The following is a 12,817-nucleotide window of genomic DNA, read 5'->3' as shown; positions in this document are numbered from 1 at the left end:
ATATTATATGTACCACGAAGAAAAGAATTAATTTTTAATTAATTTTGAGCGCCGATAAAAATAAAAAACTGAGAAAAAGCACACACGCAAAAGTTTTTATGTTTTAAACGAAACAAAGAACAGGAAAAGCAGAGCGATTTTTGTAATGTTTTTATGTGTAACTTTCGATTGAGGATTGTGTCTGTAGTAGTATATGTATGATTTATATTACCACACATATATCTATGTATATATACGAATACACGTGCAGTCCATGTGTTAAGATACATTCTCCTTTTTCTACCGTGACAAAAAGTAAATTATTCTAGTTAATAAAAAAAAATAAAAATAAATGCGTCATCTTTTTTATTTTGATGGACCTTCATCGTATTACAACTAAAAGTAATAAAAAACTATCGCCTTCCTCACTGAACTTGAGTACATGTTGTGCACTTGTGGCCGCAAAACGGAAAGAAAAAGTCGGTACATCGGTTATCGACTGTGAATCTCTTTGGCCGTGCACGCGTTCGTATATTGTTTGAGACAACGGCGGGAGTCTCACTGAAGCGTGACAAATTATGCTCATCCTCAAAGAGCTCATAGTTGTAGACTGCTACAGCGGCGGTGTAAATGATTCAGAGCTCTACACCAGCAGCGATGCAAGCGCAGACGGACGCTTAGCGCGCCTTCTCGTTCTCTGGATCCATTCAGTTGTCGAACGAACGTCATCAGAGACGGCTCGCGCTCTCCTTTCTTTGGTTCTTGTTGCTTTAACTTTTTTTGTATACAATCGCGAAACGCAAAATTCCAGTTGACAACGGTGCACTAAATGATCTAAATTTCGTTCATGTGTAACTTATCGATCGCGCAGAAAAATCAACGAACCTGACTTGATAGATGCGAACGCCATGATATTTGAAAGTCGATTCGGTGCAAATTTCTTCGTTCGACTCGAAACAATGTTAGTGCACTAAAGTCTTGATTCGGGCTCAAATTGAAAAGAAAAAAAAATTATAGGGGAAAATGTCGCTGCTTATCGCGATAACTGTGGCAATCAACATATGGAGTCTGAGCTGTTCGACCGTGAGTTCAGGCGAAGGACTTAAAACTCCGCTCGTAAGTCAACTCCACGATCATCTCTTTTCCATATTTTGCGCGCAATTGCAGCTAGTAATAATAATCATAATGTTTCGTGTAACTAGGTTTCACGTATGCCAGCATAAAACGTTGGCTCATATGCAAGAGCTTGTTTTTGTGCGCTGTTTACACGCATACTTGTACGCGTTACGCGAAATTCGTATGTCATAGCAGTACATAATCAGATTTATAATTAACATGTGTACAGCTACAGGTAAACGACAAAATTACTGGCGCAGCTGCAGTTTACAAGATGATTACGAAGAGAAACACACAACCGATCGTCAACGGTACCAGTAATCACGACGATCTGCCGATTTTGTGGGAGAATCTGGAAATTTGGATGTCGCTCTTGCCAGAGTCGATTCGCGAATTGCCGATCATACAACTCGCCATACCAGGTACACTGTTTTATGCAGCAGCTGCAAAAAAAAACTCAATAAAATCAGCGCGCATTTGTATCACAAAAAGTACCATAAATAACAAGGAAGTCTGATTTATTTTCAATTGAATGAGTACGTTCGTATATAATCTTGAATGAAGTTACTCTACTGTTCATTGAAGGACGCCTTTATTGTTGCACGATGAATATTAAGCATTGACTTGATTTATGAATACCTTGGCAAATATAGTTCGCGCTGATAAAGCTCGCTTTACAATCGGATTTTTTTTCCAAACACGGACACGATAATTGAGAGCTAATTTGATTTTTATGTTTAATTTAAAAGTAGACTGTGAAAAAGTAAATAATTTATGTGAACTATCTGTACGATAGGCTCGCACAACAGCATGACCTACACGATCGACAAAAACAATGATCTCGGTCCGGACAATCCGGGCCTCGTGAACACGGTCAACCTGTTATTTCCGAATCTGACGAAAACCATCGCCTTCAATTGGGCCATCAATCAGAAAGTCGACGTGACGCAGCAGCTCGACGGTGGCGTCAGATTTCTCGATCTGCGTCTAGCCACAAAAAAAATGGACAACAAATTCTACTTTGTTCACGGCCTGTACGGCGGTGAGATAGGGCCACCTCTGCGCCAAGTGGCCGACTGGCTTACGAAACATCCCGAGGAGGTCGTCATTATGGACTTTCAACACTTTTACAATTTCACCGAGCAGCATCATCGCGACCTCATGTACCTGATAAAGGATATTTTTCGCGGTAAAATGTGTCCCCGTTTCAACGCGCCCGGCAACGTGTCGCTCAGATGGATGAACTCGCGCAAGTACCAGGTTATAATAATTTACCGGCACTTCGTCGTGGCCGCGGACGACAATTTCTGGCTGGATCGCTTGTGGCCGACGCCTTGGGCCGAGACCGTCAGCCGCACTCGGCTCGTGCATTTTCTCAACGGCGGTTTGAGGAATCGCGACCGCAGCATCGGCTTCATTTCGCAAAGCCTGCTGACACCCGATCACGGTTACATATCGCGGCATTTCTTCGGTAATTTGGAGAAGGCGCTGGGCAACAAGATGCAGAGGCTGACCTTGGACTGGGTCAACAGCAACTATCCCGGTGACGGGGGAATGAACGTAGTCATGACCGATTTCGTCTCGCATACAGATTTTCTTTTTGTGAAAACTGTTATTCAACGGAATGAGAAGTTTCTCATTGCGTAAGCCTCCGTCTATCTTCGATGTTGTACTTCATATTGAAATTATAGAGCCAGTTCGAGCAAACTATACATTAAGTTTGTTATAAATGTTATTATTTTTTTATCACGTTGTCAATGCGTGCATGTAAATAATAATTAAATTTGTACGAGGTAAAAAATTTGTAATCATATACCAAAAATGTAACATGAGAAGTATCAAATCTATATCTACGTCGTATAAAATAAGACTAGATATTGTTATGTAATCTCTGAACAACTCACAAGTATTAACGCGATATTTAATTTTAAAAATAAAGAGCTGTACATTTGAATGTATTGAAAAGGCAAACGTATAACATTATTATTTTTTTCTTAAGTGAAAATATTTTCCGAGTACTTTAATGGTTAAAATCTATAAATCTGCCAGTTACTTGTAGAATTAATGTAGTTCTTCTGCAAATTATTATACCAAAGCACATTCATTCAAAATTACGAATGAATTAAAACAAAAAAGATCAAACTATTTTATAGTAAGAGTTTTGAAAAAATAAACGTTAACTTTACACGTGGACGAGAATAAAAAATAACTGAAACGTCTAACTTTTTTTTTAATTTAGTCATGGATAACCCAAGCAATCGTAATATAACTTTGAAGCATATATTATATTTTTACATAAAAGCAAAATTAAAAATTAAAAAACTGAACATAGCCAACCAAAAAGTACATTACAAATATATATCAATTTATTTGTGTAATGTATGCATATTTATTAAATATTAATTAGAATTTCCAGGTAATTCTGATACCGCTTCATTAACTACTCTATGTATGTCTCCTACGGCAAAATTTCCAGGCAGGTCATAACCCTCGTCACCTCCAGGTCTTTGATTATTACCTCTTGCTTCTTGATTAGGTACTCTCACATCGATTCGAGGTGGATCTACTCTCACATTTCCATGTATGTCATCTACAGCGAAATTCTCGGGCAAATGTAAGCCTTCACCGTTTTGCGGTTGTTCATTTCCTATATGTAGGTGATGATTAGGATGCACTTCCTCTTCGCCTAAATTTCCAGGCAAGTCTAATCCTTCCTGTGGTTCCTGATTCTGCTCTCTAGGTATATCGATGATGTGACGGGGGCCTCTTTTCGAAGAATCGCCGCTTCTAAATGACACACCAGCCGAGGCTGACATTTTCACATGCATTAAAAAAGTCAATTTTAATTCTAAGTAAAATCTAATATTTTTGTAACTTACCTTTTTCCACAAAAAACATCTGTAAAGTACAGACAGCTGCGAACAAAAATACGCATAAATACATTTTGGTAATATGAATTGATATGAAATAACGATGGAAATTTTCTTACCTAATATACATTCTTCAGGGAACGAATTAAATTCAAAAAATCGTGTCACTAAGTGTTAATTTTGAGCTCATGCAAAAGTCGTTTGTATTTTTACGAGCGTTTATACTAAGTAATAAAAGTATGACGAAAATTTACTTCAAGTTGAACTGTTTTAAAGTGCATTATTGAAGCAGTGCACACAGTTTTTGTATTAAATATTTTTTGGATTTTCAATAAAATTTATTAAAAAAACCGTCTCAAGATGCATAAGTATTTTTTATTTTTATCGTTATTGTTTATTTTTCAACTTCCTATTTGTTTCAGCGATTTTATTGTGAGTGACATTACTTTAATTTGTTTAAACAATCGTTTTGATCAAAATCTTTTGTATTTATAAATTACTTTGTTAGGTTGCTGATGCAAAATTAAAGGATGAAAATGAAATTAAGACTAATTTTTGGTATGAAAATCTAGAATACTGGATGACCCGTCTCCCTCCAAAATTGAAAAGAGTACCTATAATATATCTTGCAATACCAGGTCATATTATAATAATGTTGCACTATACAGATTAAAAAAACGCATTGACTCCATAATTTGTGAATTTCAAACAGGTTCGCACAATAGCATGACTTATACAATACAAAAAAACAGCACCATTGCAAGAGATAAGTTTGTTGGAATAAAGAGAATTATAAGTTTTTTCTCCAAAAACCCCATATTCAACTGGTCGGTTAATCAAAACTCAAATGTGACCGATCAACTAAATCATGGCATACGTTACTTGGATTTGCGCGTTTATGCAAACCGTAGCAGCAACGAATTTTACTTTGTCCACGGACTGAATGGAGAAGAAATAACCGAACATCTTCAAAGTATTTCCGATTGGCTTGACAATCATCAGAAGGAAATTATAATCTTAGATTTTCAACATTTGTACAACTTCAACAGCACAATTCATGACGTACTTATAAGAAAGATCAATGATATTTTCAAAGACAAGCTTGTTCCCAAAACGTCGAAGATGAAAAAATTGACCGTGCAATTTTTGAATTCCCAAAATCAACAAGTAATTGTTATTTACCGTGATCCAAAAGTTGATGATCATGAAAACTTGTGGCCAGGTAACCTATGGCCCAATCCGTGGGGCAATACCGCTGAAGCAAGTGAACTTTTAAAATTTCTCGACGACGGAGTAACAACGCGTAACGATACGGTCGGCTTTGTATCACAGATTATTTTGACAGCTGGTCCAATGTATTTTGTGCACAGCAGAGAAAAATTTTTAAGCAATCTGCACGCCAGTTTAGGTGGGGAAATGGAGAAAGTTTCAGACAAATGGTTGAAAAAAAACTATCCAGGATTCGGTGGAATGAACATTGCTATAACTGATTTTGTATCAGACCGTGATTATAAATTTTGTAAAGACGTTATACGAAAAAATGAAAAAATTATTAGGCCATCAAAACCATAATAAGTTTAATTTAGCAAATATAAGGTTTTTGATCTTTTAGTTCTTTTTTTCAACAACTGTTTGAAGTCGAAATTGGTTACAGTATTTTTTTTCGAGAGTCTTGAAGTTTATTGAAATTTGGTTTCAAAGTCTCCATTACACAATTATTTAACAAATGATTTTTTTTCATCATAATTTAAATGTAATAAATGTACAATTTAAATATATTTATGTATAGAACTTCAATAAATTTAGACGAAGATTACATTATTCCATATCAACTACTTTGAGAAAAGTATTATAAATTTCAGTTATCAGTTTATTAAATTCGAAGGATTATCGTATTAAGTTTCATTAATTGAATGTATGTATAATACGTAGCAAACATAAATAAATATCTTCTAAATGCAATGGGCTCAAAGGGGGCTTAAAGCCGAAAGAAATTTTAATCAATTTTGTAAAAGAATTCTTTTTCCTTTTCTATTGCATTTTGTTAAATTTAAAAATTTCACACTGAAATAATACAGCAGTTTTCGTAGGTATTTTTCGTGCCAAGTTTTTCCTTCTTTTTCGTTTTCTGGCATTTTATCCTCTTATAGAATATTTTTTAAATTACCTTGCCTTTTCTTAATATTCAAAGCGAACCAATTGAGCAATGGAGCGCAAGTTGTGAACATTTTGGATCATCAACGGTTGCCAACATAATCTCATTCGGAGTGACCCAATCCACAGGTAGCTCTTCATGAGTAATTTTAAGATGGATATTATGAAAAAAGTGTGCAAGGCGACCTAAGAAATCTTTGAGCCCTTTATAAAATACAAATTTACACAGCTAATAATAAGGTATAGTACATTTTTACAAAGCTTTATTTGAAACCTCGAACTCATAATGTTTTTCTTTGGTATGAAATCTTGTCGATTGATTTAGAATATTAAAAGCTCATCGTGGGCGTTTGAAATGGTTCAATGTGGTCTTGGCATGTGAACCACGTCCCCGAGTAGACGCTCGAAATCGGCCTCGCCGATGGTTTGCTTGAAAAGCAACTCTTGCAAAGTGTGCCGACACAAAGCCCTTATGGGTGGCAATAGGAGCAGCAACTGGCCAACCCGACCTCCACGATCCGATAGTACGGAAACGGTTTGCTCCTGCGAAGCGGTGACGCGGGCTGCATCGCTCAGACCCCGAGATTCTGAAATCAAATGAATCGCGATGAAAAATCATGAAATAAATAAATGAGAATCGAGCCATTCGATCGACATAGCCTAACAAACAAAGTTTAGTCACGGTCGTTAATCGACGGACGCCTCAAAATTTTCCAGTTAATTTAATAAAAACTAGTATTCAAGTTAAGTACTATCAGAAAAAGAAAAAAAAAGAAAAAATGCCAAAGTGTCAGCCGTGCACGATGACGTACTCGAAGGGTGACGGTACAGGAGTCGCCGAAGCCCTCGGAAATTGGGGATTCTCCAACCAAGTTGTAAGTCCCGGCCATGAGATCAATCGTATGCAGTGTCTCATCGACCGAATGGATGCCCTGTGAGTAGTCTACGCGTCACGCGACCTATCTACAGCTACTAATATTTTGTATACTCAAATTTTTCACACGATCCAGACGAGACACGTCGGTTTGTCGGGCGGCAAAAAAGGAAAAAGTTCCTCGGCCGAAATGCGCATCGAGCAAATGCCAACCCCGACCTCCGCCAACCGGACCAAGTCCTCTGATCATCTACTCATCTATCCACGAATATCTGCCGACCTCGAATAAAGTCTTGTACAAAAACGACAATAGAGCGATGCCTTTGCGCGGACGATGTTACTTCATGCAAGGGGTAATTTCAGTCACAGGGCGTCGCGAAATCAATGAAAATTGAATTGTTTTTTCTCTATTGCAGACCGATAAATGGTACAAATGTAATCCGAGCTGTTGGCCTCAGCCATGTTATAACGTGCCCTGCTGTCCAGCGCCCTGTTGTCCGGATGGAACAGTTCAACTGACCTGTTGTCCCGATTGATAACGTCCCTGTACTAAACTTACTCAAGAATTACGTGAAAAAAAATAAAAATTGAAAAATGCATTCATCAGAGGAATCGAAATGTACCTCCTTTGAACAATACTATAGCCTTGAGACAGGCGTACTCCGAGTGGTCGATCTGCAGTATGGCGCATCGGGTCAGAAGTTCGCGCAGACGACGCGCCTCGTCGCTGAGAATCTGACGCTTGTAGGCTGGCGTTGTGGCCGGTATGAGCTGCGACTCTTCCACGGGAAAGTTCCATTGGGCTGCGGTCAGCACGAACAACTCGAACCATGACTCTTCGAGCAGTATAGCTTGGTCGCGATACGATAGCTGCGGAATGAAAAAACACGAGTTGTTCAAGAGGGGCAGGAGTAAAGTTGGTAGCGTTTACCTGCAGAAAGGAAGAAATGCTTCTGGGCCACTTGACGGCGAGGAACAGCAGCTTGGCCGCGAGCTCGTTGATATTTTCCGTGGGCAGCAGCGAAAAGTTGGCAGTGTGTCCATCGGAGAAGGAGGTGCAAATTAGCGGGTTGGTCAATCTGGTCGACATGACGCGATCATCTGAAACTGGCAAAGAAAACAAGAAACAGAGAGAGAGAGATGACGTAAGACGCAGATGTTTTGACACAGATGGGTAGCTAAGGGATGAGGTGCAGTACTTTTCTTAAAGTGTAATCGATCGTTGGCGGCAGCTTCTTCGGAACTTGTCACTTCGTCTTCTTTCCCACCGACTGAAGAGGTTGGTAGGGGTTGTTGCTGCTGTTGCAACGGCTCGACTGCCGCAGGCCGGGGCACGAAATGCGCAGCTGTCGTCAGACGAAGCAAGTCGCTCGTATCTGCGAAGAAATTTTTTCCTTTTTTTTTTTGACATGTACCTCGGTAATCGATATCCATTAATACTACAAGCTTTGCCTAAGTGCCGCGGTGGCTTTTTTCTCTCTTTCTCTCTACCGGGTACGCGAGTCCGCTGCTACTTTACAACCAGACAAACCTCATTTGCTTGGCGAATTACGTAAAAATAAAAATGAAAATAATAAAAAATGTTGAGCATGGCATGTTTATGCACAAACCTGGGCTGGATGCAAAGCTCGGCACGCCGGCGCTCGGCTTGAATGAGAAGAGGGCAGGATAGAGGAGGGGGTGGTAAGGCGCGGCCGAGGCAACGGCAGCCGCCCCGTGGTAGACGTGACTGGCCGCTGGGTAGAGGGCCGCGCACGACTGCAGCGACGGCGGCGGTGGCTGCTGCTGCTGCTGCTGGTGGCTGACTTTCCTCGTGGTCGCCGCTGCGGCCGCCATCGCGAACAGCGTCGACGAGGCCGTCGTCGCGCCCGGCGAAGTCTGCACGCTCCTCGGCGCTCGCTCGTGCTGTACCGCTGTATTTGGGACACACGCGTGTAAGCAAATGGACTTGTTAAACAAGAGTTTGAGTCAATGTTATTTCGTTGACGCGTCGAGGGCAATATTTTTATTTATAATTTCGAGTCGCTCGATGGATGATTATTCGAGTAGTTGCGAGTGTCATTATTGTAATCGAATCTTTCTCGATGGCTCGAATGTTCGAGAGGTGACTGCGAGGGGCCACGAAATCACACCCCGAGAGCCATATATAGCAAATGTTTATATCTGTATCAAGCGCAGGACATAATACAGCTGATGGCTGTGGGCTTTGAGCTTTGCTATTCTACTAATGGTCCGGCCGCTAATTGATATCGTCAATGAAAATCAAGTGTTTGCTTTTGTATATAGAATATATTTGAGGCGAGAAAGACCCTTTGCAGGAGGCGGCGCGCCACTCACGGATTGTTTGCAGAAGCTGTCGTTGACGCAGTTGGCAGCAGCCACGGGCAATCTCTCTCTCCCAATGCGAGCTTTAAATCCCCGGTAAATATAATACGGTTGACGCGCGCACCAACTCTGCACTAGTCAGCTCGTAACGAGAGCTATTATGTCGAGCTCCGCCGACGATTTCAACTATCCACTTTCGTTCGGCGCTTCGAGTGTTTGCGCTTTTGACGCCCGATGTTCGATCTATTTTAGCCCAACTTTACGCTCTCGCTGACACGATATATATTACAAAATTCGCACTGATTTTCGTCGCCTCGAGCGCGAACCTTGGGCGTCGTTTGAAGAAGCATATTTTCTTGTAAATAATGAAAAGCAATTGTCGCTTAACGTACCGTGCTTCTGCATGTTGACTTGTAAGCATTTGGTGAATCGGCAAGCCTGGCACTGATTGCGCCGCGACACATCGACGATGCACTGGCCATTCTCCTTGCACACGTAGTCCAAATTTCTATTTGGAAGCGGTGAAATGTAGGGGTGAAAAAACACGAATAAACGTTAGTCGCGCAAAAAGTCAAAAGAGTAAAGTGTTCGAAAATGTCGGGAGCAATAGTTACCTCGCATACCTGCGTATGGAGCGTTTAAAAAAGCCCCGACAACCGTCGCAGCTCGACACTCCGTAATGTTTACCCGAGGCTTTGTCGCCGCAAACTTTGCACAGGCCGTCCCCTCTTCCGTTTTCTTCCATCATCCGCAGGGAGACCGCCGGTGAAATTCTTATATGTTGCTCGATATTTTGGGCTGCGAGCTTTTGGCGATGCGACAAACGGGCGGCATCGCTCAAATCACTGCTTCTGCCTGCGCCATTGCAACTGCAAATGAATAAGTTATAGGGATGCAAGGCGTGCTCGGTTCCGTTGCATAAATTATGCACCTGCTACATATAAAGAATCACGACCGGCTGTATTGTACATGATAATGGCACATTGGGCGCGGAGTAGGTGCATGTATACGTATAGCCGTTGGTGTGGCGCTATTAGTGTGTCGATATTTTGCCATGCAACCGATAATCAGACGATGGTTTGCGGCCAGACTAGCCTCATGGCGAATGAAATAGCTCCACGCGCTTCGGCAAAAGCCCGTTCGAGAAAACAACTACATGCTACATAGCTGTATGCACGACGTCGCGCATTAAATATGCGGCAAAACGAGGCTAGAGTAAAGTCTAAATGTGCACGAGTCTGCCTTTCGTGGATTAATCAAGTTTTTTCTGTGAACGATCGTTGCTTTTGTCATAACTAGTGGCCGATCTATCGAGAAGGAAACTTAGCGTATCGTATGTATATGAGGCGAAAAGGACACACGCGAGCTCCCATTGACTAGCTTATTTCGCACATATTATAACGCAGTTGAGTTTTTCAACGAATCACTATACGTTCGAGCTGTATATGTTACTCGTTGCATACTGCATGAGCTAATGAACAGTTTCGTGCGAGGGTTGTACTCGTGTAGCTAGCCCGAGAGAGCCTTTGTCGTAATTTTTTTTCGTCAACGAAACGGCGCGAACTTGCGCTACTTTCCGAAGTACTTTCGAGAACTTGGACGATTCGTTAGACAATTTTTTTCGCAAGTTTGGCTGAAACTTCAGGTATTATTTCTTGAGGCATATATTCATTATCGACTAGAATGGATATTGCGTAGTTAGTCCTCGTGTCATTCGCCGTGCCGTTCGATAGGATTCTAAATTCAATCGAGATAATTACCCGCGCTATTCCGACGTTACTTTTTACCCCTTTTGAAATTATTTCCCTATCGATTACTGTTATACGCTCTGTGCTAAAATTACATGTTGATACAGACTCGATACATTGGCATTGAGTCGAGCAAGCTGATACGATGTTAGACATGCTTCATAAATATATATTTTCCTGCATTTAACGTACATAACTCTGGGCTAATTAGCAGCTGAACCTTGTAGAAATTTGCATTATTCATCACCCGATGATTTCTCCGACTTTGATAAATCTTTCATCGGGCATATTTTCCAACGTATTGGTTCTCAATGACTTTTTCAAAAAAAAAATATTACACAAACGTCACTTTATTCGAAGGTACACCAAAGAGTAAAAGTTGACCACTTTACGCGTTTATTAATAATGCAATGAGTTGCAGTGCACGTTTTGCGCGCGAAGGGAGCAAACCGCACGAAAACACGCAGCGTACAGCGCTAGTCCAACTCGGCTCTCTGTTACAAGTATCCTTCTTTTTTTCCCCGCGCGCTCGGCCGGGAAAAAAGCTCGGTAAAAGCGAAAAACGTGTTTTCTAAGCCAGACCTGGGCAAAATTCGAGTGCTTGAGTGCAGCAAGCGACAAAAGCCGCACTCGCGTCCGCGCGCTCCTCTACACTTGACGAGAAAGACGTGTTTTGCTCGATTTACTGGAGAAAGAGAGGAAGAGCTTGTCGATGTTAGATGTACGGTGTAAGTATCAATGTCTATCTCTCGAGGAGCTGCGCACGGATAAAATTTGAGATGTGCAAAATGTGCCGATTGTTTGGAATTTACGGTTGATGGATGGACAATTACTTTTTCGAGAGCTCATTGGAAATTGTTTGCAACGAGTGTTAATTTTTGGGAAAAAAAAAACTCGTCGAATCGGTTACATAATTCGTCCGCGCTCGAGCACGAATAAAGTCCATTTTTCAAAATCGCCCGCCTGCACGAAAAAAGGGAATTATTTCGACTAATAATTTTTCGATGAATAACTTATAGGGCGAGACGGTGTATGACATAATTCACCTTTACGATGACGAAACAACCCTCTTTCTTTTTCTTGCTTCTTTCCTGTCTCTTATATATCTCTCGCCGCGGGCGCAGGAAATATAAATGACACTTGCAAATCCGTGTATTAGAAAGGTAAATATAATAATACACGTGAGAGAAAGGCCTGGCGAATAAGTGGCGTGCGTCGCTCGTGCTTCATGATGCCGGGGGTGCCAACAACGGCTGCTCGACTTGTCACAATATTTTTGCTGGCCAACGGGGAGCAGGCAAAGCTCGCCTTCGTCAAGACCATTATTCTAGGCCTGCGGTTTCAATGGATTTTTGAATATCTGCCTCGTACAGGACAATTTTGTAAAATTATAATCGAGTGTTTGCTTGATTCTGTCCCAGAATTGTCTCCAATGAATTTCGGTGCACGACGAGACTCGATTTTCATCGCAAGCCGCAGTTAAAACAATGACTCTGGTCTTTTTAATTCGTCCCATTCCACATGGCCTCCGGTAATCGCGCGAATAAACGTTTCGGAACCTCGAGTCCGCACGATAAATTACATAAACGCGATGGAATCGATAAGGATTGTAAAGTGCCGTGTGTGTATCACGCACTGATTGCCAAACTCGCGCCTTCGTTACGAATGTTGACTCACGTGCGCGACCTTTACAAAGGACGACTATTTACCGACCTACAAAACTATTACGTTGTGCGGAGCGTCGAGTGTGG

The 12,817-nt window shown here is 41.2% G+C and overlaps 4 protein-coding genes across 5 annotated transcripts; 2 read left to right on the top strand and 2 right to left on the bottom strand.

Annotated features, from left to right (window-relative positions):
- Positions 1 to 696: 696 nt before the first annotated feature.
- On the top strand, positions 697 to 3,053 carry LOC106658825 (PI-PLC X domain-containing protein 3-like). Of its 2 annotated transcripts, none has more exons than XM_023459864.1 (3): positions 697 to 1,095; positions 1,331 to 1,517; positions 1,892 to 3,053. In XM_023459864.1, the coding sequence occupies exons 1-3, from the start codon at positions 1,003 to 1,005 to the stop codon at positions 2,740 to 2,742; spliced, it is 1,131 nt and encodes a 376-aa protein (XP_023315632.1). In that variant the 5' UTR covers positions 697 to 1,002; the 3' UTR covers positions 2,743 to 3,053. The 2 variants fall into 2 exon arrangements, with proteins under 2 accessions (XP_023315632.1, XP_014236441.1); XM_014380955.2 differs by having other exon boundaries at positions 1,325 to 1,517.
- A 92-nt stretch (positions 3,054 to 3,145) lies between these two features.
- LOC106658833 lies at positions 3,146 to 4,057 on the bottom strand. Its single transcript, XM_014380967.2, has 2 exons — positions 3,975 to 4,057; positions 3,146 to 3,904 (listed from the first exon to the last, which is right to left on the bottom strand). The coding sequence occupies exons 1-2, from the start codon at positions 4,036 to 4,038 to the stop codon at positions 3,495 to 3,497; spliced, it is 474 nt and encodes a 157-aa protein (XP_014236453.1). The 5' UTR covers positions 4,039 to 4,057; the 3' UTR covers positions 3,146 to 3,494.
- A 260-nt stretch (positions 4,058 to 4,317) lies between these two features.
- LOC106658295 (PI-PLC X domain-containing protein 3-like) lies at positions 4,318 to 5,573 on the top strand. Its single transcript, XM_023459865.1, has 3 exons — positions 4,318 to 4,397; positions 4,474 to 4,603; positions 4,678 to 5,573. Exons 1-3 carry the CDS (start codon positions 4,326 to 4,328, stop codon positions 5,535 to 5,537), a joined length of 1,062 nt encoding a protein of 353 aa, XP_023315633.1. The 5' UTR covers positions 4,318 to 4,325; the 3' UTR covers positions 5,538 to 5,573.
- Positions 5,574 to 6,087: 514 nt separating this feature from the next.
- LOC106658286 (nuclear receptor subfamily 2 group E member 1-like) lies at positions 6,088 to 10,150 on the bottom strand. The gene is made up of 7 exons (XM_014380181.1): positions 9,942 to 10,150; positions 9,711 to 9,826; positions 8,604 to 8,906; positions 8,193 to 8,387; positions 7,925 to 8,100; positions 7,617 to 7,863; positions 6,088 to 6,706 (listed from the first exon to the last, which is right to left on the bottom strand). Exons 1-7 carry the CDS (start codon positions 10,064 to 10,066, stop codon positions 6,480 to 6,482), a joined length of 1,389 nt encoding a protein of 462 aa, XP_014235667.1. The 5' UTR covers positions 10,067 to 10,150; the 3' UTR covers positions 6,088 to 6,479.
- Positions 10,151 to 12,817: the final 2,667 nt, after the last annotated feature.

This window comes from Trichogramma pretiosum, unplaced genomic scaffold (genome assembly GCF_000599845.2).
Source record: "Trichogramma pretiosum strain Unisexual culture from Peru unplaced genomic scaffold, Tpre_2.0 scaffold16, whole genome shotgun sequence".
Lineage (NCBI taxonomy): Eukaryota > Metazoa > Arthropoda > Insecta > Hymenoptera > Trichogrammatidae > Trichogramma > Trichogramma pretiosum.
The sequence above is the reverse complement of the archived record's forward strand: the minus strand, read 5'-3'. Positions and strand labels throughout refer to the sequence as shown.